This window comes from Salvia splendens, chromosome 14 (assembly GCF_004379255.2).
Source record: "Salvia splendens isolate huo1 chromosome 14, SspV2, whole genome shotgun sequence".
In the NCBI taxonomy this organism is placed as follows: Eukaryota; Viridiplantae; Streptophyta; class Magnoliopsida; order Lamiales; family Lamiaceae; genus Salvia; species Salvia splendens.
In genome coordinates this window covers 1932897-1959839 of record NC_056045.1, presented here as the reverse complement: position 1 = coordinate 1959839, position 26943 = coordinate 1932897, and the positions used below count along the sequence as shown (strand labels likewise).

At 39.7% G+C, this 26943-nt stretch overlaps 6 protein-coding genes across 6 annotated transcripts; 3 read left to right on the top strand and 3 right to left on the bottom strand.

Moving 5' to 3' along the window:
* The first annotated feature begins 466 nt into the window (after positions 1 to 466).
* LOC121763707 lies at positions 467 to 3463 on the top strand. Its single transcript, XM_042159767.1, has 2 exons — positions 467 to 565; positions 827 to 3463. The coding sequence occupies exon 2, from the start codon at positions 1610 to 1612 to the stop codon at positions 3299 to 3301; it is 1692 nt and encodes a 563-aa protein (XP_042015701.1). The 5' UTR covers positions 467 to 565; positions 827 to 1609; the 3' UTR covers positions 3302 to 3463.
* A 1431-nt stretch (positions 3464 to 4894) lies between these two features.
* On the bottom strand, positions 4895 to 6353 carry LOC121763708 (uncharacterized protein At2g23090-like). Its single transcript, XM_042159768.1, has 3 exons — positions 6156 to 6353; positions 6033 to 6073; positions 4895 to 5223 (listed from the first exon to the last, which is right to left on the bottom strand). Exons 1-3 carry the CDS (start codon positions 6226 to 6228, stop codon positions 5104 to 5106), a joined length of 234 nt encoding a protein of 77 aa, XP_042015702.1. The 5' UTR covers positions 6229 to 6353; the 3' UTR covers positions 4895 to 5103.
* Positions 6354 to 10834: 4481 nt separating this feature from the next.
* On the bottom strand, positions 10835 to 11221 carry LOC121765647 (glycine-rich cell wall structural protein 1.8-like). The gene has a single exon (XM_042161849.1). It carries the CDS (start codon positions 11219 to 11221, stop codon positions 10835 to 10837), a length of 387 nt encoding a protein of 128 aa, XP_042017783.1.
* Positions 11222 to 14332: 3111 nt separating this feature from the next.
* On the top strand, positions 14333 to 16951 carry LOC121765492 (subtilisin-like protease SBT1.7). Its single transcript, XM_042161672.1, has one exon. It carries the CDS (start codon positions 14561 to 14563, stop codon positions 16859 to 16861), a length of 2301 nt encoding a protein of 766 aa, XP_042017606.1. The 5' UTR covers positions 14333 to 14560; the 3' UTR covers positions 16862 to 16951.
* Positions 16952 to 17539: 588 nt separating this feature from the next.
* Positions 17540 to 19366, bottom strand: LOC121763244 (protein arginine N-methyltransferase 2). The gene is made up of 3 exons (XM_042159199.1): positions 19029 to 19366; positions 18129 to 18524; positions 17540 to 17959 (listed from the first exon to the last, which is right to left on the bottom strand). The coding sequence occupies exons 1-3, from the start codon at positions 19309 to 19311 to the stop codon at positions 17643 to 17645; spliced, it is 996 nt and encodes a 331-aa protein (XP_042015133.1). The 5' UTR covers positions 19312 to 19366; the 3' UTR covers positions 17540 to 17642.
* A 5152-nt stretch (positions 19367 to 24518) lies between these two features.
* LOC121763292 lies at positions 24519 to 26891 on the top strand. The gene is made up of 5 exons (XM_042159286.1): positions 24519 to 24884; positions 25000 to 25114; positions 25222 to 25875; positions 25972 to 26152; positions 26577 to 26891. Exons 1-5 carry the CDS (start codon positions 24808 to 24810, stop codon positions 26600 to 26602), a joined length of 1053 nt encoding a protein of 350 aa, XP_042015220.1. The 5' UTR covers positions 24519 to 24807; the 3' UTR covers positions 26603 to 26891.
* The last annotated feature ends 52 nt before the right edge of the window (positions 26892 to 26943 follow it).

The window sequence follows — 26943 nt, the reverse complement described above, 5'->3', positions numbered from 1 at the left end:
GGGCCTTTACAAGGCAAACCACAAGGGCCTGATTGGCGGCCTGTCTATGAACACGAGGGGCTGGTGAGGACGTATTCGAATCCTGGATGACCCAACTTGGGATTAATTCCTGGATGGCCCAAGTTGGGATTAATTTCCCCTGTGGGCTTTTACAAGGTAAACCACAAGGGACTGATTGGCGGCCTGTCTTGGGATTAATTTCCCCTGTAGGCCTTTACAAGGCAAACCATAAGGGACTGATTGGCGGCCTGTCTACGAACACGAGGGGCTGGTGAGGACGTAGCACTACAAGGCAAACCATAAGGGACTGATTGGCGGCCTGTCTACGAACACGAGGGGCTGGTGAGGACGTAGCACAAGGGGCTGGTTGGCGGCCTGTCTGGGAAGGGGAAATTATAGTGAGGGCTGGTTGGCGGCTTGTCTGGGAAGGGGAAAATATAGTGAGGGCTGGTTGGCGGCCTGTCTGGGAAGGGGAAGGGGAAAATATAGTGAGGTATTTGAAGGTATAAATGTGGCAAATAATGAAAGATGTGTCATCAAAATTCTCAAACCAGTTAAGAAGAAGGTAATTTTGTGTTCTTTGCCAAGCGCCGGTAAAGGAAATAATGTTGATGTTACATATTTTTAGCTGGGCATCGATTTGTAATAATTTCTTTACCAAGATTTAAGTAGTAAATTCAAATTTCAGTCTCTAATCTTTGTATAACTCTTCCCCAAATTTCTTACGAATTGGAAATACCGAGGATATGCAATAGAACAACCTTTCTTGCTTATGGGTTATGACTGTAGTAGTTGCTGCTTGGTGATTCTTTTTTCAATGATGCAGATAAAGAGGGAGATTAAGATACTTCAAAATCTTTGTGGAGGTCCAAATATTGTGAAGCTGCTAGATATAGTTAGAGATCAGCATTCAAAGACACCAAGCTTGGAACTGTGTTGTGATATCAAAGTATTGCCTCATTGCTATGTGATTATGGACAATATGCATTATTGTTTCCCCTGGAGAAGGTTTATCTCTCCCAAGTTATATGTTTCTTTGGTATTCTATTTACAATCAGGTTGGTTTTGTTAGGGTATTTCATATTTAGAAATTTTAACGCATCATGTGATTCTGCAAAAGCACCTTGGTTCATGATCTCATATATGAATATGTAGTAACTAAGTTTTTTTGTTTTTCCTTTTCCCTATCATATTTGTATCATAGATGAATTTTACATATGCATCTTAAATTTCTACATTTTAGACAAGAAATATTTTCTAGTAGAAAATGAGGATAAATGTTTTATATATTTTGCTAGTTTATGTGATACGAGATATCTCTAAATATTCTCTCTACCCTAGTATTTATTTAGTTATTGATTTGCATATCTTTCCCATATAATTAGTTTCTTATTCTCTAAGTAAGGTATTAACATTATAAATAAGGACATTGTTATTCTTTTCTATCATTCAAGAAATATCAAATTATCTTATTTTCCTTTTATCGTGTTTTACTTTCTTTTGCAATCCTAAATCTTGGTTTGATCGACGTGCAAAGCTCCCGCGACTACCGTTTATCGTGTTAAGGGAACTTCATCCTTAACAATTGGTGCTTTCATCTTCGCAACTCATGACTCATACCGACGGGAATCAACACCATCAACCTTGGGGAGTGCCACGCCCGAGGGAGTCATCGCTGCTGGTGGAGGCTTCATTGGAAGAGTTCATGACCTCGCAGCTTGAGCGTGTCGCAGCTGCACTCAACAAATTAGAGGCCCGACTTGACGCTGATGTTCTTCGAGTAAGCGCAACACAGGCGACGCCACACCCGATTCCTGCGCCCCCCTTTAGCGCACCAAGGCTTGCATCGGGGTACTATCCGCGCCCCGAACCTGACCCACCCGACGGGCCGCCTCTGAACGCCACTGCACAGCCGCCTTACGCGCACTACGAACCACCGACATACACCGTCCCAGACACCTACATCGCGCACCAGCAACATCACCCCTACCTGGCCCGACAACCCACTTGCTGGGACCCACCATGGTCGAGCCAGACGACCTCATACCAGCCGGAGCAGCAAGACCGTGCGTGGGACTACGCCTACGGACCTCCATCATACCAACACGCCGAGCCCTCCTGGAAGCAGCACAACCCATGCTTGGGCACACCACCTTGGCAGTCTGATCACACGGTATTGTACCCATCAATACCACCGCCGTTGCCCCAGCGCCCGCTCTCCTGGGATCCAACGAGTTTCCAGCCCTTGGCAACAGCACTGCTGCCTGCAGCTGTTGCTCCTCCACCTCATGCCTATGATTCCCGACAGCCCTCGCGTCTCCACCTCCCGAGCTCAATGAATGAGGTTATCTCTGATCCCGACCCTAATCTTTTCTGCTTCAAATCGTTGGTGTCTCCTTTCCATACAGAAGAATGTTTTCTGAAACTAAATTCATCCACCCAAAACATGTGCTCAATCGAGAATACATTTGAAGACAACGTCAAAGATTTGGAGAAAGAGAGTGAGAATGAGAGGAAAATGTCGGAGGAATCTCACAATTTTGATGATAAAAGTATTAATAATGGTGCGTTCGACGCCGATGATAAGTTGATCCCTCAACGCAGCGACACATTGGACAGGAGCCTGGACTCTACAGTACGGAGCTCACTTATGGGTCCCTCTATGGAGCAGTTGCAAAGTGAACAGGTGGATAAAATCAAAGAGCGTTCCTGCCCCGAACATCTTGTTGTAGTGCGGAAGCCACTGCTCCGTTCTACAAGTCCCTACTCAGCACTCACACCGACCGCTGCTGCTGTCCCACGGCCACCACAGCCGCACCCACCCTTCTATTCACGATCTCGATTCGTCACAGACAAGGACAGAATATGGGAGGAGGTTCCTCGCAATGTTGTCGTCGCCATTGGCGCTAATGTTGCAAGTATTAATCATCGTTCAACAACGCTCGACACTGACGGCCGGTTGATCCCTCCGCGCAACGACATGTCGTGTACAATTATGTATTGTCACAAATTCCTATTGACCAAGTATGATGAGAAGGCTGAAGTAGCAGATGCTCTAGGAGGGTGGAGTTGTTCGACGTATGTAGGAATTTGGAATTGCATTGTGTGCATAACAAAGAAAGATGACACCGACGAGAAGTCCAAGAAAGCTAAAAATGCGTTCTTTTCCACAGTGGATGTCCTTACACTTCGTCGGCTTTGTGCAAGTCTTGAGCATTTGCATACATTTGATCCAGGAGGGGAGGTTTCACCAAAGCTTATGTCCGCGATGATCTTCATTGTGTTGTGGTTTCCACCTTGAGGACAAGATGGATTTTAACCGCGGAGGAGTTGATACGAGCATATCTCTAAATATTCTCTCTACCCTAGTATTTATTTAGTTATTGACTTGCATATCTTTCCCATATAATTAGTTTCTTATTCTCTAAGTTAGGTATTAACATTATAAATAAGGACATTGTTATTCTTTTCTATCATTCAAGAAATATCAAATTATCTTATTTTTCTTTTATCGTGTTTTACTTTCTTTTGCAATCCTAAATCTTGGTTTGATCGACGGGCAAAGCTCCCGCGACTACCGTTTATCGTGTTAAGGGAACTTCACCCTTAACATTATGACTTCTGGTGTTGTGCTGTTGCACATAAACTGATAAACATGAATGTGGCATTTATGCTCTTAGCATATTTCTAATGGATTGTCAAATTCTACTGATTTCTCTGTTCGTATTGGATGTCATGCAATCCATGCCTTGATGTGAAACTTGACTTGTAAAAAATACATTCTGAAATCTTTGGGTATTGATCGTGTACTACTACTTGCTCATCCTTGTCTATTACTATCTGGTTTCTGGGTATGTCATGAGTATACTAGTGCATCTGTGATTACATAGCCAGAACTGAGCAAAGGGAGACATTGAACTTTATTCTATTGGTACTCACTTCTGGCGCTGATTGTGATAATGAAGATTTGTTTTCTCTCGATAATAAAGCTACACTACACTTCTATTAACTTTTGAAGGTTTCATTAATTGGTGAAGGGAACCAATTAATACACATAAAAATTGAGATAATTTATTGTTTTTATTTTTTGCCCTCGCAGACACAGTAGGAAGCCCTGGTCGAGGTTTGTTAATTCAGACAATCAACATCTCATCTCACCAGAGGTTAGCCTTCCAAACCTTCATGAGATTTTCTTTGTGATTTTCTAGTCAGGCTAACATTTCTGTTGATTTCGTTTTGTTTCACAACACGATAAGCAGGCCATTGATTTTCTGGATAAGCTTCTCCGCTATGATCATCAAGACAGACTTACAGCCAAAGAAGCAATGGTATAACTACTTTTGTCTATGGTTCATTTCATTTCCAGAGTTCTTCAATATCCCAATAAATGAGGTTGTCGTAGTAAAGGAGAAACTGACTTGCTGGATCACATTTTGTAGTAAAACGCTCGTCTCATTCTGTTTCAGGCTCATCCGTACTTCAACCAAGTGCGGGCTGCTGAAACTAGCAGGATGCGGATGCAGTTGCAGTAGCTCAAATTCTCTCCTCCTCTGCGTCGTTACAAATATGGCACTGAAGGGCTGACTGAAATCGAATTTCATAATTTCTAATTTCTTCCACCATTATCAAAAAATTGTGTACAAACATCTATGTAATTACTAAATTGTAGCAACAGTTAAATGCTTCTATTGTGGGGCTTTCTGTATCTTGATGATACTGCTAAAGCAAACATAAGTAGTGTTAATTAGACTATGATATATCTTCTCAGTTTTTGATATACAATAAAAAGACTACCCAAATCTAGTGAGCAACACTATATCAAATTCGAATTAACTCTGTGGATTGCAGTGCAGAAAAACAAAATGTTATGAGAAATCTTGAGAGGTAGAAGAGATTCAAACACCAACTTTCAACAAGTTATGATATAAAAGGGCAGAGAACAGTAATATAGATTGAGATAATATATGAACATATTTCACTGAGTTTCAATACACTTGAACCATCAAAAATTTAAAACATATTCTCAGCAACAATACTGAAACAGCTTCAAAAACATTGAGAGACTTGAGATATAGTTGAAACCAGTTTCACCCATGGCCCTTGTCACTTCTTTAGGTGGGGGAAACACGCATAGACATCAGCCTTCGGGTGCTTTGCCTCAGCGTGTTCCCTGCATTTCACCTCCGAAGTAGTGCAAATGAAAGTTTGCATACAAACCTTGCACTGCAGTTTAGAACCGGTAACATTGAAGTGAGTACCAAAACCAAGAGCATATCAGCACGAAACTATCATCACTGTTCTGAATAAAAAAAATAGCACAATACTGAGCAAAATTATCCAAGACAGCCATCCATCAAGAATGGATCATTTCATGTTTACATAAACAGGCTATTGGAAAGTGAATTGAACGATTAATACCATACTATTTAGGACCTATAGCAATGACCTATGTTAAGTTCATTGAGCAAGTCTACTCGATGCAGTTATGCACGTCAAGTCCAAGCCACCCCTACTCAAATGAGATCGAGCTGAAACAACCGAGAAACATGCAGTTCTCTGGAAAAAGTTCAGCAAAAGACCATTATATATGAGAAAGTGTTGACGTTACAGCACAAAAACACAGTCGATCTATAAAAACATAAAACGGCTCGAGTTGAATTGAATCTAGCAAACTCAAGACTAATCATTGTAATCAAAAGTCAGGAAACTCTTATGCAGAACTTTCAACACTAATCAAACCTACATCTTATGAAAAATTTCAGAAAGTCTCAAGACAAAGATCAGTTTTTCACATCTTATACATTCCATACTGAATAAAAACACTTCAACTGTTGAGCTAATCAGGAGCAATACAGCATCAATAGCAATCAAGATCAGCCTTTTCACAGAAAACAACACTAAGAAACCACAGAAGAATCAGATCAGAAATTAATAAAACCCCCAATTCCAATAAAAATTCAAGATATCACAAATAGCTCAGATAAATCAACAATAAACACAGTAACAATCAGATTTATACAAAAAAAATTTACCTGGATGGTCATAGCCTTCTTGTTGGTTTCAAGCTGACTTCCTGCACAGAAAATCAAACACGCCATCACGATCCCTAACATGGAAAATTCAAAACACTAAAAATTAAGAGAAGAGTGATATACCTTTCTGGCCTTTGAGCTTCTCCATGTTTCTCTCTCTAGCCATCTTTGCCTTCTGGCCATTGCCTCCGCCCATGGCTTCTAGCTCCTCCTTCCCCTCTCTCTCTCTCTCTCTCTCTCTCTCCCTCTTTTTTTTTTGTTTTTTTTGTTTTTGTTATTGAAGATCAAAAACCTCTATTTATGCCTTTCTTTGAGCTACAGATGAAAGAAAAGAAGCCACAATTGCTATTTATATATTGGAAAATACTATTCCAAATAATTAATACACATATTCTTGCAATATGGGGAATTTTATTGGTGAGATGATAGATCCAATAAATGGAGATAAAGGAAATTAGGCAGCAGTTGTCATCATTACACCTAGGCATGCACAAACCGGCCCGGCCTGGCCCGGCGGTTCGGGCCCGGCGGTTCATGAACCGGAACCGGGCCCGGAACCGCCGGTTTGAACCGGCAGGCGGGTTGAAGGGTCGGAAGGGCCGGTTCAGGTTCGGCAATATATTGAACCGTGAACCGGCGGTTCAAAACCGGCGGTTCGGCGGTTCGAACCGCCGGTTCAAAGGGTCGAACAGTGTTTCGTAGGTTAGGGGTTCGTAGGGTTCGCGTAGGGGTTTAGGATAGCCATTGGAACCGGCGGTTTGCGGAGTAAGTTGAGGGGTAAACCGGCGGTTTGTCGGGGTAAACCGGAGGTTCGGAAGCCGGTTTCCGACGGTTCCGGTAACTTTTCAGAGGCTAGGTCGTAGGGTCAGTGTTTAGGCCTGCAAAACCGGTCATAAACCGCCGGTTTTCGCGTTTAGTGTTGGCTCGCGCGTTTTGGATGAATCAAGAAGTAAGCTCTCGGCGAAAAATATGGAAGCAGTGATGTTACTTGATGATTAGGCCAAAGCTGACGTCCGAGAACAAGAAAATGATTGGAATGATCGTCAAGAGGGATCACAAGATGAATTCACCGGGGATGAAGATTAGGCCAACCGTCAACCGCCGCCGGCCAAGCCAAATAGGTAAGTAAGGTAAGAGAACTACGTGGACTTTGATTCCCTAATGCAAATGAGCAATTGGGATACGTAGGCACCTCAACTTAAATTTTTAATTTAAGTTGAGCTCAAGTCCTTTTTCTTTTATTTTTTTTTCCCATTAATTCCTACTTTAAAAATATGCAAATACAATTACATAATTGTATTTGTATATACTCTAGTCGATGAAGTATATTTCTCTATACGGCTAAATGAGGGAAACTTTTGACAATTCTACTATAATTGTTGATTGTTAGACGAAACTCAACATTTAAAGTTGAATTGCTAAATGTGTCCTTAATTTAGTTATGTAGAAAGATCTTCTTCGCCGGTTAAGAGTATATATATAATACACTTATACGTTTAAGAACTTCAACGTCGTTTCTTGTCATTTGTAATTAGTTCTTCACTAGTAGTCTCATTTGTATTTAAATTTTGTTTAAGACTTCAAGACCGCCATATGTTTTCAATTTGTAATTGTTGTAACTTGTAACGTATAATTTGTAAACATGCAATTTCAATAAAATTGCAACTTTAGCCGTATTCTTTTCAATTTTATTTACTCACATTTCATACAAAAACAAACTTGAAAAGTGTAATGTAATTTGATTAAAATTGAAAAGTTGAAAAATGCAAAAAAAAAAAAAAAAATTCGTCGAACCGTCGAACCGGCCTGGAACCGGCGGTTTTGAACCGCCGCGTAAACCGCCGGTTTTTTGAACCGGAACCGGGACCGCCGGGAGCTAGGCGGGCCGGTTCAGGTTCATGGATTTCTCGACCCTTGACCCGCCGGTTCAGGCCCGGAACCGGCGGTTCCCGACCCTTGTGCATGCCTAATTACACCATAAAATTATTATTATTATTGATTTTTTTTCAATGTAAAATTATAACATTCGAAAAATATTACGTTTTGAACAATTAAAATTTAAAATCCATGATTTCTCTCGGTGAAATGTTAAAATTGAGTCGATAGTAACTTTATAGTGATAACTGATGAGTAAAATTAAAATCCGTGATTTTAATTGTAATGATAAGTGCATTTTATTGATTTTTAGCTATATTTTGTAATTGAAGATCTTGAAATTCAATTTTAAATTTGTAGAGTAAATTATAGCAAATCGTTAAATGAAAAATTGGTAAATAGTCTCCCCCATAGTTAATGCATACGTCTCCTTCCTTTTAGAACTAGTATTTTTTATAAACTGGATGAAGCATATATTAAATTTCAACCTCATTAGTTTTATGTGAAATTCATCATAAAAATAATTACTAAAATATAAAAAGGAATCAAATATGCGTAATGTGGGATGGTGTTAAATTGGTATTGAAGAATAAGAAGAAAAACTGAAATAGGATACTTCTGAAAAAAAGGTGGGAGTTATAATTGTGAAGTACTACTAACGAATAGTTGTTGATAGTTAACATTTTTCTCAGTCACATTAATTTGCGAATTTAATTCCTATCAAACGCCAATTTAGTGCGGTTTAGGGTTCTTAGATGGCTTCTGGAATATATAATTTATAGCTTTAATTTTTATTTTATTTTATTTTCTTTAAACTCCCATAGAAAGGATGAAATTACAAATAAACTCCTATAGAAAGAAGGAAATTACAACTGACGTCAAGAGGGCTCGAACTCGTCACCTCATACAATAATTTATAGCTTTAATTATGTTGACTATTGTTTCTTAAAACATTATCAAACGGCTTCTATTATTTAAAATGTAGTACTATAAATTAATAAATTACTATTTAATTGTTTTATTTTAATAATTAATCAATAGTTTAAAATCAACAATTCTAAATTTTATCGTATAAAATTAATCTATAAAGTCTTTTGGGAAGCCATAATTATTGTTGTTTAATAATCACTCTTCCAAGAAGATTATGGTTGAAACTCCCTAAATCGTACACTTAATTATTAGTACTACTACTACTTAGAAATAGCGAAAATTGTTGTATTGTTAATTAGTAAATTAGTAGTAGTACATTTGATTCGTTCACATTCACACTCAATGCTTACCTTTTTTTTATGTTATACTATATATCTTTTTAGAATATTTTTCAAAATTAAGACAAAGAAAATGTTCTCCTATAATTTTATATTTAAAGTACAACACTTATATGAGTTGTAACACATTACATCTTATCCAATCGGAATATAAAAAACCACTCCTTTCATAAATGCCATCACATTTGTACTATTTATACTACTTAAGAAAAAAAAAGAATTAAGAAAGCAACAAACAACAATTATATCGTCAGATTAATACAAACGCTTGGGATGATATAATGCGTACAAATCTCAAAATATGCTAATATAATCCTACGTGCCTAATTTAACAATATCACAATAAATTATTATAAATATGTGAAATGACGTTTAAAGAATGTGAGATACGATTGAAAATGGATTAGACTAATTGAATAAAAAAAAAAGTGGTCACATATGGAAGGAACATTAAGATTGGATATTCAATCGGGTGCCAAGATAAGTGTTGGATATCTTATAAAATTCTCTTAATGATGGATGGATATCTTGTAACAACCACTAATAAATGTATAGATATTGAATATATATAATGAGACTCAGTATGTATTACTACAATATTTGGATACCCTTGAAACAAGAATAGAGTATTCCCAATAACGATTGTAATGACTGCAATAGTATATGTATGTGTTTTAGGTGCGAAACACGTCGCTACAGTCTACTAAGGTGTCGTTCGATTGACATAACTCAATGTCATATGTATGTGTTTTTGTTTTCTGAGGTTACTATGACTATTTATCATAAGACTATTCATCTATAATTAAGTTGTGGAATTGAATATTATGAATCAAACATGCAAATTGAATTATTAGATATAATCTTGTCAGCCGAACAATCTTTAAATATATAACAGTCTCACATTTTAAATACGTTTTTTCTTTCTACCAATACCAATAAGTGACCATGTGTGTAAGCGAGACCGCTAATGCCTTAGCATATTAGTAAGACTTAATAGTGACTAAAGTTTCTAGATTCCACTATGAACAATTGTGGCCAAGAATATTTCTATATTGTCAAACATTGCAACTATTGAGTTCATTTGATCATTTCTACACCCACTCCACTTACAAGTCACAACTAGTGTTGCCCACGGTTGGAAAACCGACGGTTCCGAAAACCCACTCCACTTACAAGTCACAAGTCACAACTGGTCCGACAACTTGCTAAATAAATTTGTGGTGTACATTTCAAAGATTTTGCAAAAGAAAAAAAGTGATACGCAACTTGAATGCCCCATAAAAAGGCAAAGAAGTAAAAAGAACAAAGTTGTTGGATCATAACTATGTTACGAGTTGGAAATGAACATGGTCCATGTCTCTTTATACATACATTATGCATTTTTTATAGTACTTGTATCAATTCTATTAATTTTCAGTTTATTTAAATTGTGAAATCATCTGAATAGTTCAATGTTATTTACGGCTGTAAAATCACACTACATTGCTACTACCAAAGTACTTTTATGAAGCAATGGAATGTAGGAGTATTATTTATTGGGATACTAATATCCGGATTCAAATATTACATAAAATTATTATTTTCCAGATAAAAGGTACTTATATGACAACTAACTAATTATTGCCATATTACTATTACTACTACCATGATTTAACAAATTCATAACTTCTTGCCTAGACCCCCAAAGAACACACCACCCCTCCCATACCCTCCGCCACCACCACCACCACCACCTCCGCCACCGCCGCCATTGTCACCATATCCCGACCCACCGCCACCGCCGCCACTGTCACCATACCCCGACCCACCGCCATATCCTCCCATCCCGGAACCAGAACCACCCCCGCCTCCGTTGCTCCATCCGTCGCCTCCGCCACCACCGCCGGAGCCATATCCACCGCCGCCGCCAGAACCAAATCCACCACCACTGCCGCCGCCATTACCCCACCCTCCACCACCACCATTACCCATCCCACCCCCCACCACCGCCGCCGCCGCCATTTCCAAAACCGCCACGGCCGCCGCCATAACCCCGGCCAGGCCCATAACCTCGACCAGCCGTCAAGTCCACATCCAGGCCAACACCTTCAGACATTTGAATCCCTTTTTTTCCGGCGCCGGAAGCCGGAAACATCCCCGCCATGGCAGCTTCGACACAAGACAAGATCACAACCATCAAAACAAGCCACCACGAAGCTACATTATGCGCTTCCATGATCGGAATATTGCGAGAGAAGGAGGAGGTGGTGGTGGTGGTTTGCGGCGGCCGGGCAATTTATAGGGGTTTAGGGTTTATGAATCATGGCGATGGAGTTGAAGGTGTGAAGCTTGCCTTGATGAATTCGGTAGTCAACACATTCCACACCCTCTAATTTACACACAGATTTTAAATCATGATTCCATAGTAAATTTAGCGTACGTGCCACATCGTGACATTATTAAAAGAATAAATTAAGCATGACATTATTGAGAAAAAATCACGCATTGTGATAAACAAATACTACTACTCCTACTATAATTTTTTTGCTATAAATCGTTTGTAAAGAATAAGAACTAAGCTACTTTCATTAGGAATGTGCAATCAATCATCCTTTTTACTAGCAATAACTTTAGTCTTTAGTTGCTCTTCCATTCCATATAATGGTCTTTCTGAATTTGGGCTTTAAGAAGCAGTAAATTGGGCTTGGTGCAACGTGTTTTACAATCGAACGCGTTCAATAGAGTTCAATTTGAAACTTAATTCAACGTTTTATTTGTCATTTTGTGAAATTTAATTTCACATTTTCGGCAATTCTAATGATTCATCAGCACTAATTATCTGATCTGTCTTACATAGATCCATTTGGTCCTATTTAATACAGTACTACTCCCTTCGTCCCACTCAAGATGGCCACATTCTTGAGTGACACGGAATTTTAGGAAGTGTTGTTAGATGGAATAAAGTAGAGAGAAAAAAACAGTTGAATATTTTAATGAGGAGAAGGGAGAGGGGAGGTTATTACATGTTAGTTTATTTTGTCAACTATATATATGTGATTTTGACACTTTATAGTATGCTTAAAGTTGAGATGGCATATAATAATTTTGTTAATACTCATATTTTTGGCTTGCCGACATATTTTCCAATTGGATCTTAGCTATCATCTACTTATATATATTAATATAATTAATTATATACCAAAATTGTTAATCAAATTGGAAAACGATGTTATAACGTACCGAAAGCAGCATGCACTATATCAAAGTAGTACTAGTATTCAAGATTGAATATAGTTTCTCAAAAACAGTCGATTTTCGTTATCTTTAATTGTCTACAATTATTGACTCCTTGGGCTCCACCTTTAGACCTTAATCATTTCATTTTTCTTATTATATTTATATATGTATAGAATTTTTCGTGTCAGTGACATGATTTCTACATATTTGACCTTACCAATTCAACTAACTTTCCGTAGTGGAGTTCTTTTATGCAAATCATAGAAAGAAAACAAGAATTAGGTTTTTATTATTATGAGGAGAAATTGTGGATTTTTAAGAGTGGAGTTCCTTTTTTTAATCTTTGATAACAAATGCTCCATATTATTTGATTTTCCTTTAGTTTTAATAAAGTTATGACAGGTGGTCTCCACCATCCATAGGAAATAGTTTTTGAGATTTTATTGTACTAAAGGAAAATTCGAAATTTTTTAAAATTGAGTTCTTCCTTATTTTACATACATGTGGGGGATTTTTCTCTTTCCACTAATTAAATGCCTTACACTTTTGATATTCTTCACAATGAATACTTTTTGAGGAACATTAAAATCGACATATTATCTTACAAAATATTTAATTACTAACATATTTAAGAATCATTAAACGGAGTCTAGAGTTACCTATGAATTGCTATGCAATTATTTTGTAAAGTCAAATCCCTCAATCATCCACATTTACAGAGTTTTCTCCATCTTAGATTGAAGCAACCAATCAATTTACGAGTTATTTTTTTTATAAAAAATTAGTGGTTGAGAAAAAATAATAAAAAGAAGAAAAAAGATGACCCTATCCAGATTAGAATAGGATGGTTAGTGCTCAACCCATTAATTAATAGTGGCCAAATTAATCAAACATCATATCATAACTACTACTACATTAATTGATGTTGTTGGGAATTTCATCAGATTACACCACCATTATAAGATATTTCAGTTATATTGAGATTCTTTTCATGCCTGGGCAGAAAAATTCATGGCAAGAACACTTCTTTTTATTACCGCAAGATTATCTTCATTACTTTTCAGGCTAAACTATAATCCACCCATAATTTTCTCAAAATTCAGGTTATATAGAAAATTAATTGAAATAGAAGTTACCCCATGAAATTTGCTCAAAATTTAGGCCAGGCTATTTTATATACCTATCCAATCACTTAAATGATCATCCCCACTTCACAGCAAAAAGCATCACTCATAATTAAATTCATGATGTATATAATTGTTGTTTAAGGATAGGTACAAATTTGCATGACTTAAGCATTTCAACTTTGTTGAAATAAATCTCATCAGAATTCCACTAATCAAGAGCCTTATCACAAACTTACAAAAGTTAAGACACTATCCTAAGCTTCCCCTGTTATCTGCTAATAATTCACTTTAAACAAGTTAACAAAACACCATGATTTTGCCAACATGTAACATCACCCTAAAGAGAAAATAAAAAAATGAATGGCATTCAACTAAGAGGCTGACAGCTCATCTCCCACAGCCAGTCCAATCACATCCCCCATGAGAGAGAGGCTTCTTCTCAACTTGAATTGAAATTTGTAACAATGGAAGTGTAAACAAAATGTTGAAAAAAATTTGAAATAGGACCACTAATAAGATTTAAGGCCACTCAAAATTCTAGAATACAAAAGGGATCACATCAGCCAGTTGTTCTCTGATGAAACCACCCATGTTTGAAATAACATAAAACATCAAGCCATCTAAATCACCATAAACAGGGCAAACTTAACAAGTAAAATTACAGAGAAAAGAGTGTTATTACAAATGAGGGAGAGGCACACCAAAAGGTGTTAGATGGGACTAATAAGTATGCAAAAGCACACATCAATTTCTAACAATGATGCAAGTAGATTCTTCACAATTTAATATTACTGGATTGTAGGCTAATAATTGAATCTTCTAACATGGGATCACTCACCAAAGTGTGGGACCAGATTGAGTTTTAAGACCTCAAGCCAGACTATTATATGTATGACTACTTGAGAGCTCTTCCAAACACAAAAGAAGTGTTTTCCAGTATGAGTATATCAATTTAAGACCCAAACACATATATTTTTTCGAGGGGGAGAACTTACAATATATTTTCGTCGTTCTTTGGCTTTGAAACTGCGTGGCAAACACGATGCCTGTGATTGGAGTTCTTTTGCTCCTGACATTTCTGTTTCTTTGCCACTCATCTGTTGATGCGGAGATTTTGCATCAGCAGATGAAGAAGACGTTCATAGTTCACATGGACAAGTCGAGCGTGCCAGAAAGCTTTGACGATCACCTGCAGTGGTATGACTCTTCTTTGAAGTCAGTGTCACAAACTGCCAACAAGCTCTACACCTACGACAACGTTGTCCATGGATATTCAGCCCGCCTGACAGTTGAGGAAGCTCGGTTGCTTGAAGGGAAACCGGGAGTCCTCTTGGTTCAAGAGGATAAGAAATATGAAGTCCACACCACCAGATCACCGGAGTTCCTTGGAATCCTCAACAATCAGGAATCCTTCCCTGATTCTGGCACATCAAGTGATGTGATCATTGGTGTGTTAGACACAGGCGTTTGGCCTGAATCAAGTAGCTTCGATGATAAGGAAGTCGGCCCACTCCCTCCTGGCTGGAAGGGAGCATGTGAAGCAAGTAAAACCTTCAGCTCGTCCAGCTGCAACCGCAAACTGATTGGCGCAAGGTTCTTCTCACAAGGTTATGAAGCAGCATATGGGCCGGTTGATGAGACTACAGAATCCAGGTCTCCCAGGGATGACGATGGCCATGGAACACACACATCGACCACAGCAGCTGGATCGACTGTGGTTGGAGCGAGTCTCTTTGGTTATGCTGCAGGCACAGCACGTGGGATGGCCAAGCACGCCAGAGTGGCAGCATACAAAGTATGCTGGTTGGGAGGATGTCTCAGCAGCGACATATTAATGGCAATGGAGAAGGCAATTGAAGACGGCGTGCACATTCTATCGCTGTCACTGGGTGGATCACTTAATGATTACTTCCAAGACCCTGTTGCAATTGGAGCGTTTGCAGCAACGTCTAAAGGAATTCTTGTATCATGCTCAGCCGGGAATGGAGGGCCGAGTCGAGGTAGCTTGTCTAATGTCGCGCCATGGATAACTACAGTGGGGGCTGGTACAATGGATAGGCAATTCCCATCATATATTACCCTTGGAAATGGTAAAAAAATAACAGGGGAATCGCTCTACAGTGGGAAAGCCTTAACTGGCTCCTTAATTCCATTGGTTTATGCTGGCAATATCAGTAAAGCATCCAATGGTAATCTGTGCATGAAAGGAGGCTTAATCCCAGAAAAAGCCAAGGGGAAGATTGTTGTGTGTGACCGAGGGCAGAACCCAAGGGCACAAAAAGGCCTGGCAGTCAAAGAGGCAGGCGGGGTCGGGATGATCCTAGCAAACACAGATACCTTTGGAGAAGAGTTGGTTGCTGATGCCCATTTCATACCCACCGCAGCTGTAGGCCAGGGCCCTGGCGAGGAGATAAAGAAGTACACCTTTTCAGACCCTAATCCAAGTGCCATGGTCGAATCCGGACGCACCCAGCTCGGAGTCCAACCATCACCTGTCGTGGCAGCATTCAGTTCAAGAGGTCCAAATCTAATCACACCTGATATACTGAAACCTGATCTGATAGCACCAGGTGTGAACATACTCGCTGGTTGGACCGGAAAAGTTGGTCCTACAGGATTGCCTGAAGACAGCCGGCACGTGAACTTCAACATAGTTTCTGGGACGTCCATGTCCTGCCCTCACATAAGTGGATTAGCAGCACTTGTTAAGGCTGCCCATCCGGAATGGAGCCCTGCAGCTATAAGGTCAGCACTGATGACAACAGCTTACAGTACATACAAGAACGGAGAAAGAATTAAAGACATTGCAACTGGAAAGCCATCCACACCATTTGATTATGGTGCTGGGCATGTAGACCCTATATCAGCACTAGACCCCGGTCTAGTATATGATACCACAACCAACAACTATATCGACTTTCTTTGTGCCATAGGATACAGTTCAAGCATGATAAAGCTCATTGCAAAGCAAGAGCATCAGTGCAAGACGGGCGTGAAATACAGCGTAGCAGATCTTAATTACCCATCTTTTGCTGTTCCATTTGAGACCGCCTCAGGCCCACGAGGTGGTAGCAGCGCACCAACAGTTGTCAAATATACGAGGACCCTGACAAACGTGGGTGGTCCATCAACTTATAAGGTCTCCGTCTCTCAGGAGACAAATTCTGCCAAGATCCAGGTTCAGCCCTCAGTGCTTAGTTTCAGCACTCCAAACGAGCAGAAGACTTACACCGTGACATTTGCTGCAACTTCTATGCCCTCAGGCACAAGCAGCTTTGCTCATTTGGAATGGTCAGATGGGAAACACACTGTTGGTAGCCCAATTGTGTTTAGTTGGACATAGTAGTAGTAGTATCAGGCTATCAGCAATAACTATTGTAAGATATACCACCCTCCCCCAACTCTGAAATGCATAAATTATTTTACTCTGAAATCTTGCCACTCCAGAAGCTAACTTCCCTAACTTGGTCTAAAAGTTCGTGTATTTAAACTATGAGAACTGAGAAGTTCATAATAAAACTAGAAGTGATTAAGAATGTAACCTAATTACAAGCAATGGTCTAAAGATGAAACTAGCTAGCAACGATTTGTCAAGCATTCCTCCCACATGCCTTGATTACTTTCTGTTGTTTAGTCTTTTCATTTAAACTGTTGCTCCCTGCTTTCTTCAGATTACGATCCCTTCAATTCTTTCACCAAGTATCAACATAGATAACAGTAAAATATGCAAAACGCTTAAATGTCTTTATATTTCATCTTATATCTACATTTCATCCACACTTCATATGATGCAGACTGGTATGGAACAACGGAATATGTTGAATTCAACATCCACTATAGGAATGCCAGTCTCCTCCTTTTAATAAATTAAGAGTATATTCAAAAGCTTGTGAATCTGAGATGATATGTTGTTTTGCATTTCTTAACCCAAATGTGTTAAGCCACAAATAATGTTCACCAGCATCGTATATTCAACAAGCATATTAATTACAAGTGAAAATCATTCAGAATACGAAGCACAAAGAGAAACAACAGAGAACTTCATTATCAAAAGCCAGATAGTCCACATTCAAGCACAGTACAAGTCATTCAAAACCAAGTAGGTGGAAGAGAAATGAGAAAAACTATGACTCAGAGTCATCTAGAGACTGACAAACAGGAAGTGAATAAGTATCCAGCTGCCAGTATTTGTGTTTCACACCCTCCCAGGTTTCTTCTCCTAAACAATCCTTCACTGGTAAGGGTATCAACTGTGTGGAGTAACCCAACATCTCGAGCTCCAGCGAAACTAACTGACAGTAAACAACATGAAAGAAGGGATTACTACCACAAAGTCCATTGAAGAATGAATATATTCCCCCAGGCTTCAATAGTTGTGGAAGATGTTGGTGAAACTCTCTCATATCTTCATAATATTCCCCATAGGTGTCAAAGAATATCCCTGAAAAAGAGTAGAACAGTTAGCTTGAAGGATTTTTAAGTAAGCAGAGCTAGAGCAGTAGATCTTGGTTAGAACTGGTATATAAATAAAAGTAAAAAGTAGAACATTTTCTTCTGTCAGCCATATCATTAATCTATCTACTGCTAATATACTTTAATCCATATATTACCATCATATGACTCCAGTTGAGAAAGGACATCTTGCCAGCGGCCAAAAACTATCTTCACATTCTCCTTCTCACCCCACCCAGTCTGCAGCATACGAGCATATACCTCTGGATGGGCTTCAACAATGGTGTGTGACACAGGAGAATATTGTTGTATGGCGCTATCCACAAGACCCATGCCAAACCCAATGTTCAGTATGTGCCCACCTCCCAAGCAAATAGCTTTAGCATGGGCTTCCATTAGCGGCCTCTCCCAAGCCATCATAATAGCCTTGCTTTCTGCGTCCATTACCTTATCCTCACTAAATGTAACCCTCTCCTCCAAATAATCCCCATTAGGATTGCCCTTTCCATTGTCTTTCCTTGCTATAGTTCCGAGAACCAATTCAGCTTGAATGCCTGTAAATATGTTGCCATCAATTTAATGAAAAGTTGAAAACAAAAGGTTACAAATAAAGAAATCAAATGGTAAATAAAATATACTTAAAACGTCTAGATAGAAAAATAATAGTTTAATTGAGGTATTAAAACTACTACTGAACCAACATATCAAAATCGCAAGACTGACACTGAATTCACCAGTTCGCATAATATGATCATAGCAAAAAGATTGCAAATTTAATAGTAGTACCAAACACAAACACAAACACACACACACACACACACAAAAAAAAAACTTTTTCCCTCTTCGGTTGCAACTGATAATTGAAAAAATCAAAAGGAAATAACTCAATTTTATGTTCTACTTCTATTACTAGAAATGTTCACTAATTAGCTCAACTACCAAACACCCGCGCAACACAACCATCACTACAAGCTTCCCCTTTACCAAACCAAATGCACACACACTAATACGTGAAAAAAGGGCTAGCAATAAAATTCAGAAAATGAAGTGAGGCGGACCGGCATTGAGGAGGACGTCGAAGGCGGACTGATGGCCATTATCCATGGCGAAGTCTCCTGCGGAGAGATTTGAGGGAGTGAGAGCGTTCCACGGCGCACCGGCGTCGAGGAGGGCTCTGACCACTTCGGAGAAGCCATTTTTGGCGGCGTGCATCAGCGGCGTGAGGCCTTCAGCGTCGAAGTAGGTGACATCAGCTCCAGCTGCAATCAGAGAATTCACTCGCTCGAGCGCGCCGCTTCGCGCGGCCTCGCAGAGGGATTCTTCTTCTCGATTCTCCGACATATCCGCCGCCGCCTTAACCCTCTCAGTTTCACGAAGAGGGTTTTGTTTCAATTGCCTCTTTTTACACATTTTTTTATAAATAACCATTTCTATTATGTTTAAATAAAGATTAATTCGAAAAAAATCTACTTAAAATATAACTTTATTGGCTTTGATATTGATATGAATAGTTAAAAAAATTACTACTATAAAAATGCATAATTGTCTTTTTTTATGATAGAATTATAAGATATGAGTAGTTAAATACATAATTATTATAACCGAGCCCCCGCAACGCGTCACGTTGTTGTCTCTATCTCGTCTCGGAGAGATGAGACCGCATCGAGACAGTGTTGCGGGCTCCGTCTCATCCCCAGCCCGTCCCTATCACGTCTCGTGTCTCGTCGCGGAGAGACAGTCCGCGAGCAGTCTCGCCACGCGCGTTGGCCACGTGGCGAGCTGTGGTTCATCCGTGACGCTTACTCGCCGGCCCGCGAGTGGGCGTCGTTTATTTCCGTTAAAAATGTATTTTTTTTGTTTTTTTTTTAAAAAATTCAGAAAAAATTCAAAAAATAAAAAAAAAATCCCAAATTATACTAGTCGTTTTTTTACAAATTTTTTTATTTTTTTTTATTTTTTAAGCCCTCAATCACTTCTATAAATATCAAATCATTCCCACAAATTAATCCACAAAAAAAAATTCTCTATTCTCACTCAAACACTCTCAAACACTCTACATTCTTCATCTCAAAACATTATTCTTCTCCCAAATTTAATCCATTCATGGATCCGTTTGAGCAAATGCGTCGAATAATGTAAGAATCGCTATAAGAAGATCGACGTAGGGAGGAGAAGGAAGCCGCGGCGCCTCAAAGGTGATCACGGACTTACATCCATCGTAACCGGGAGGAAGCTGGCGCAAGGTTGGTACGCGATTACTTCTGTGAGAACCCGGTATGGGGAGAAACCTACTTCCGTCGCCGTTTCCACATGCGGAAACGGCTATTTCTGCATATCACAAATACATTGGCAGCCCGGGAAGAGTTCTTCCAAGAAGGGTTCGACGTTGTTGGTCGTCCCAGTCACACGACGTTCCAGAAATGTACTGCAGCAATCCGTCATCTTGCTACTGGACAAACGACGGATTTGTTCGACGAATACGTGTACATTTGGGAAAAAACTGGAAGAATGTGTTTGATGAACTTCTGCAAAGGCGTCCGGGCAGTCTTCACCGATGAATTTCTCTGGAAGCCAAGCACCGCAGATTGTCTGTTTCTGTTCCGACTTCACAAACAAGTGCACGGATTCCCCAGGATGCTTGGCAGCGTCGATTGCATGCATTGGCAATGGAAGAATTGCACTGTGGCGTGGAGGGGGTCATACACGAGTGGCCACAAAGGCACCCACCCCACCGTTATACTCGATGCCGGCTACTGGCTATGGATTTGACATGCGTATTTCGGGGTCCCCGGATCGAACAATGACGTCAACGTGCTCAACCAATCCGACCTCTTCACCGAAGTTTTGAATGGTAAAACGCTAGCCATCAACTTCATCGCTAACAACCGGCAGTATAAAATGGGGTACTATCTCGCCGACGGCATCTATCCGAAGTGGCCAACCTTCGTGAAGACGTTCAACAGGCCGATGAACGAAAAACGGGCTCTTTTTGCGCAGAAGCAAGAGGCTGCTCGCAAGGATGTGGAGAGAGCCTTCGGGGTTCTACAAGCTCGCTTCAACATTATCAAAGCCCCGGTTCGTACGTGGTTTATGGAGAATATGGTCGACATCATATATACGTGCATAATCTTGCACAACATGATTGTCGCCGACGAAGGACTTGAGGCGGGAAATTGGTTCGACCCTGAAACCCCGGGAAGCTCTACCGCAAGTAGTCCGCCTCGCAGTGGAGTGCATCCGTCTATGCAAGATCGGTTGTCTGTTCGGGCAAGGACACGTGATTCTACCGCCCACGTCCAACTCCAGGAGGATCTAATGGAGCACATTTGGGCAAAATTTGGCAACCAATAGACGCACATGATCCATTAGACAACTCTTTCTTCTGCTTCCTTGAGTTTTGAAATTTTGAATTTAGAGAGAGTGAGCGGAAGATTTTAAATTATGTAATTTTTATTTTTTTTTAGGATTTTATTAATGTGGTTTTTTAATTTTTTTAGAATTTTAAGTTATAATTTTATTTTATTTTATTTAATAAAGTGTGTTTTTATTAATTGAATTTGTTGGAAATAAAAATATTAAATGAAATTAATGAATAGTTAAGGAATGAGATAATTAAGAGATGGTTAAGAGATGAAGGGTTGCATGTGCTGTCTCTTAGAGTGTCCACAATGGGGGAGCCGCGGCCCGCGGCTCGGTGCGCGGCCCCCATTGCAGAGGCCGAGAGCCGGGGCCCTAGGGCGAGAGAAGTGGCTGAGCCGCGGCCGCGGCCTTCACGCGGCTGAGCCGTGTGAGCCGCGTTTCGCGGCTGGGCCGCGGCAAATATATATATTTTTTAATTTCGAATTTTTTTTATAAATATACACTCCCATTTCCATTTTTTCACTTCATTCTACACTTCCGATCCCTTCATTTTACACTCTCAAACACTACAAAAAATGCAAGGTGGAGATGGTAATTCCCCGGGGTATGGAGACTCGGGATACGGCAACTTCCCCAATCAGACGTGGAGTCCGCACTCGCCCCAATTCCGGGTCCAGCCATCCCAGCAGAGGAACTTGGTTCGCCAACCATCGGGGTTCGGGGACTACCGACCGAATATGGACGCGATCAACAACCCGTCCCAGCAATTCCAATCCTCCCAATTCCAATCCTCCCAATTCCAATACTCCCCGCCTCCTCTATCTGAATCTGATAGATTCACATGGGAACAGTTGATGGGTACACCGGAGACCCCGACATCCGGTAGTGTGGAGATGGAGGCCCCCACCGGGGGTCGCCGAACCGGCGGTGGTGGGGGGCGAGGCGGCGGCGGTGGGAGTGGGAGGCGAGGCGGCGGCGGCGGTGGAAGGCGAGGCGGCGGCGGTGGGGGGTGAGGCGGCAGAGAGCATGGTGGCCTTTTATTAAATTATGTTAGATATCAAATTATTAGTCTACAAAAATTTAATATAGTTAAATTAAAAAATAACATTAAAAAAGAAAATAAATTAATTTTTTTTAAAGGGCCACATTTGGTGGCCCTTGTTATTTTTGTTAGAGCACCCGCAACGCGGGCCGTGGGCGTTCCGCGTTTCGTTCCTCCGGAACGAAACCGTAGCGGAACGTGTTGCGGCGCTACGTTTCGTCACGGTTCCGTGCCCATGCCGTCCCGGGTGCCGTCGGCACGAGACGCGGCACGGTCTGTGCCGCCACGCGCTTCGGCGACGTGGCTCTCCCTGCGACGTGCGTGACGCCCACTCGCTGCCCCGCGAGTGGGCGTCGTCACGGTGACGCAATAATTCGATTTTTTTTTAAAAAAATCAAATTTAAAAAAAATACTTTTATTTATAAAAATTGTTTTTATAATTAAAAACAATTTTTACAAATAAATGAATACAAGAAATTCGTAATATCCCATATATATTTGATGGACTTGCGAATTTATGAAACCATTCTTGGTTGTTTCTCTTTTATAGAGACAACCTTGAATGTTTTATGTTCCACTTTCGATGTGGGACAAACTCATTCTTGGTTGTTTCTCTTTTATAGAGACAACCTTGAATGTTTTATGTTCCACTTTCGATGTGGGACAAACTCATTCTTGGTTGTTTCTCTTTTATAGATACAACCTTGAATGTTTTATGTTCCACTTTCGATGTGGGACAACTCATTCTTGGTTGTTTCTCTTTTATAGAGACATCCTTGAATGTTTTATATTTCACTTTCGATGTGGGATAAAATCATTCTTGGTGGTTTCTCTTTTATAGAGACATCCTTGAATGTTTTATGTTTTACTTTCGATGTGGGACAAACTCATTCTTGGTTATTTCTCTTTTATAGAGACAACCTTGAATGTTTTTATGTTTCACTTTCGATGTGGGACAACTCATTCTTAGTTGTTTCTCTTTTATAGATACAACCTTGAATGTTTTATGTTCCACTTTCGATGTGGGATAAAATCATTCTTGGTTGTTTCTCTTTTATAGAGACATCCTTGAATGTTTTATGTTTCACTTTCGATGTGGGACAAACTCATTCTTGGTTGTTTCCCTTTTATAGATACAACCTTGAATGTTTTATGTTCCACTTTCGATGTGGGATAAAATCATTCTTGGTGGTTTCTCTTTTATAGATATAACCTTGAATGTTTTTATGTTTCACTTTCGATGTGGAACAAACTCATTCTTGGTTGTTTCTCTTTTATAGATACAACCTTGAATGTTTTATGTTCCACTTTCGATGTGAGATAAAATCATTTTTGGTTGTTTCTCTTTTATAGAGACATCCTTGAATGTTTTATGTTTCTCTTTCGATGTGGGACAAACTCATTCTTGGTTATTTCTCTTTTATAGAGACAACCTTGAATGTTTTATGTTCCACTTTCGATGTGGGATAAAATCATCCTTGATTGTTTCTCTTTTATAGAGACATCCTTGAATGATTTTGTCCCACATCGAAAGTGAAACATAAAACATTTAAGGATGTCTCTATAAAATTGTATTTTAAATTATGACATTTTTTTTAGGATTTTAATTATGTCTTTTTTTATTTTTTGAATTTTAAGTTGTATTTATATTTTATGTTGTAATGTTATTTTAATTTTAATGAAGTGTGTTTGTTTTAATTGAATTGGATTGGAAATAAAAATAAAAAATGAAATTGAATGAATAGTAATTTAAGGAACGGTTAAGGAACGGATAAGAAACGGAGGGTTGCAGGTTCTGTTCCTTAGTTAAAGAATGGAGTAAAAAAGTACAGTGGGGCCCTCAAATAGTGGTTTAAGGAACGAGATAGGAACGGTATAGGAACAGCGCTGTGGATGGCCTTATAATTTTGACTTTTACCATTGTGAAGGCCACAAGAGAGCCACGAATGGTGGCCGGGCCACATTTGGTGGCCTTTGAAGGCCACCATTGTGGACACTCTTAGTTAAGATATAAGATGAAAACTACCGTGGGACCCATGAATAGTGAAGAGATGAGACGGATAGTGTTGCGGACCCATGAATAGTGAAGAGATGAGACGGATAGTGTTGCGGATGGCCTTACGACAATACGCCGGATACCAAGAAACAAGACGACACCGTTTCTTCAGATGCATTGCAATAGAAAAATCCTATTTTCCCGCAGATGCAGCTTCATAATTAATCTGCCGAATCCAGATAAAAGGCCGCCGTTTTTTCACGATTCTGTTTCAGTTATTTCTCAATTTTTGAACATTTTGTCCGGTTGATTATAGGATACTGATTGATCTGCGCCAGCTGGGTTTTTGCTGTTCTTGATTACTGGGCATTTTTTTATGTGCGCTTTTTGGCTCCAATTTGTGGATTCAATCTAAGGGTCTGTACTTTTGGGAGCGAAAATGACATCAACCTTTGATAGATGGGAAAAAGATCCGTTTTTCTCTGCTGCAGAGGACGTTCAGGAATCTTCGGACAGGTGCTTTCAACAACTTCCCCAATTTCAGTTTTTGCATAATTTGCTTTTTAATATAATTTGCTAAATGAACAATCTTTTCGTTGGTGCAATCAAATTTATCTAATTCATTATGAAGGATGGAATCAACATATAGAACATGGATTCATGCGATCAAGGAGACCTCGGGTTCTTGGAATTTGGATGAGCTTCGGAGAGATCTTCAGACAACTCTTGGCACAGCCAAGTGGCAGGTTATTTTCTTATGCTCAATGATTTCTCTCAGCAAACTTGTATAGTAGTATATCATTAGTTTTCCTGCTCTATTTGTTCAAAAGGCTGTGGTTGTAACGGATTGCAGTTGGAAGAATTTGGACGTGCTGTAAGATCGAGCTACTCTGGTAGTAGCTCGGCTGATGATGCAAAGGATAGGCATCGGAGTTTCATTTTCGTGATAGAGAATCAAATAAAAAAAGTTGAAACATCTTTGAGTGGATCAACAGTACGACAAGGCAAGCCACCAATGCCTTGGGTGCGATTGGATGAAGGAGAACGGGACGAGCTCGCCATGTTTCTTTCGGGACAGTCATCGTCTTCCCCAAATAAACTCTTTGGAAAGCATCGTGCTGGCCCTATGGCGCAGGGGCAGGAAATTTCGCGTGAGGGTGATCAACAAGTGAATAACGAGTGTTCGAGGAGTTCGTCTCATTTGGTTGAATTGGCTCAAGTAGATGGTAAGGGGGACAAGTTTTCAGGTCATCGGAGGGCAGCTAGTGCAAGTGCAGACATTGGCTCATGGAAGATTGTTGTAGCTGATGATGTTCTGCACAATCCATCCAGTGCAAAGCCCGATCTTCCTCACCGAAAGATACCTAGTTTTTCAGGATTGTTAGATACCATGGAATCATCCATGTCACAATTGAAGTGGTTGAAGAACGGTTACAAGAAACTCAAGGCTACAGATGGGCCTCAGGAGGCTGGTGTTACATTACCTAGAGCCCCGAATTTGACTAAAGTTAGTAATCAATTTTCGTTGACTATATCTACTGTTATCCTCTAAACTTATTATGTTGAGTTGCTAATTTGATCTTAATTTTCTTCGTACATGAAGGGTATTACTACATGCTATGAGAAGAGTAAAAGTTGCCTTGAAGGTTGCGGTGATTATGAAAAACAATGGTATGGTCGGTACGGTAGTATCCAGAGACAACTTCAGAGATCCCAATATCATGTGCAATATAGTCGGCCTGTCCAATTTGTTTTCTCTGTCATTCTCATACTCTGCTTACTTGGTGAGCCTGCTGATTAGCTTTCTACTGTTTAAGAGTATATGGTAATTGTTTCATTTAGTGATTCAGTAGGAAACTTCAGATTCGACCGGATTTGCAATTTGATAATGGTATTTTAGACTTCTTATTGTTACCATTGACCTTTTTCCTTGAGTTGTTGGTTACTCATTATAGATTATTTTGCCTCTCCATTTTACTGTTTGAGGTGTATATATAAGATTATTCCAGTTATTGTTTGTTTATATCAAAATAAAGTAGTGAAAGGATTACATACATGCTTAATGCACCAAAGAAATCAATGTTTAAATTTCACCTTGAACTGCTGCTTAGCTTAGCCTATGTTGCCTTTACTAATTACCATATTCGGCCTGTAACTCTGCGATTATAGTGTAATACAAACAATACTTATTAATTGCTTCGTCTGCAGTTTTATTGGCTTTGCGTTCAATCTGAGGAGGAGCCTTGTTTCTCCATTCTTAAAGTTTTCATCTGTGGAAAACGTCAGAGAGTTGGCGATGGCTTCACCCGTGCTAAACAGATGATAGACTGCATTCATTGAACTATTCTGATCAGAATTGTAATTTAGTAGCATTCATGATTCTGGCAACACCAGAAGCAGTCTCACTACCCAGTTTTGTTTCACAGGGCTTGTTGTATAATTGTATTTTTGGAGCTGCTGCTGCTGTTTCATTGTTTCGTGTATCGAACACGAGTTGTAAATAAATTTTTGTGATTTTCTGTATATTGGTTTACAGTTCTGGGCATCTAGATATACATGTGTTTGAACTAGAAAA

Bases quoted from the DNA above. Each gene is read 5' to 3' on its own strand.
- LOC121763707 (XM_042159767.1), top strand. From the start codon at position 1,610: ATGACTCATACCGACGGGAATCAACACCATCAACCTTGGGGAGTGCCA.
- LOC121763708 (XM_042159768.1), bottom strand. From the start codon at position 6,228: ATGGGCGGAGGCAATGGCCAGAAGGCAAAGATGGCTAGAGAGAGAAAC. The intron at 6,074-6,155 runs GTATATCACTCT...TTTTCTGTGCAG, and splicing joins GAAGCTCAAAGGCCAGAAAG to GAAGTCAGCTTGAAACCAAC. The intron at 5,224-6,032 runs GTAAATTTTTTT...TCTAAACTGCAG, and splicing joins AGAAGGCTATGACCATCCAG to TGCAAGGTTTGTATGCAAAC.
- LOC121765647 (XM_042161849.1), bottom strand. From the start codon at position 11,221: ATGGGCCTGGCCGGGGTTATGGCGGCGGCCGTGGCGGTTTTGGAAATG.
- LOC121765492 (XM_042161672.1), top strand. From the start codon at position 14,561: ATGCCTGTGATTGGAGTTCTTTTGCTCCTGACATTTCTGTTTCTTTGC.
- LOC121763244 (XM_042159199.1), bottom strand. From the start codon at position 19,311: ATGTCGGAGAATCGAGAAGAAGAATCCCTCTGCGAGGCCGCGCGAAGC. The intron at 18,525-19,028 runs GTCCGCCTCACT...ACATATTTACAG, and splicing joins CGACGTCCTCCTCAATGCCG to GCATTCAAGCTGAATTGGTT. The intron at 17,960-18,128 runs GTAATATATGGA...ACTCTTTTTCAG, and splicing joins TCAACTGGAGTCATATGATG to GGATATTCTTTGACACCTAT.
- LOC121763292 (XM_042159286.1), top strand. From the start codon at position 24,808: ATGACATCAACCTTTGATAGATGGGAAAAAGATCCGTTTTTCTCTGCT. The intron at 24,885-24,999 runs GTGCTTTCAACA...TTCATTATGAAG, and splicing joins GTTCAGGAATCTTCGGACAG to GATGGAATCAACATATAGAA. The intron at 25,876-25,971 runs GTTAGTAATCAA...TCGTACATGAAG, and splicing joins GAGCCCCGAATTTGACTAAA to GGTATTACTACATGCTATGA.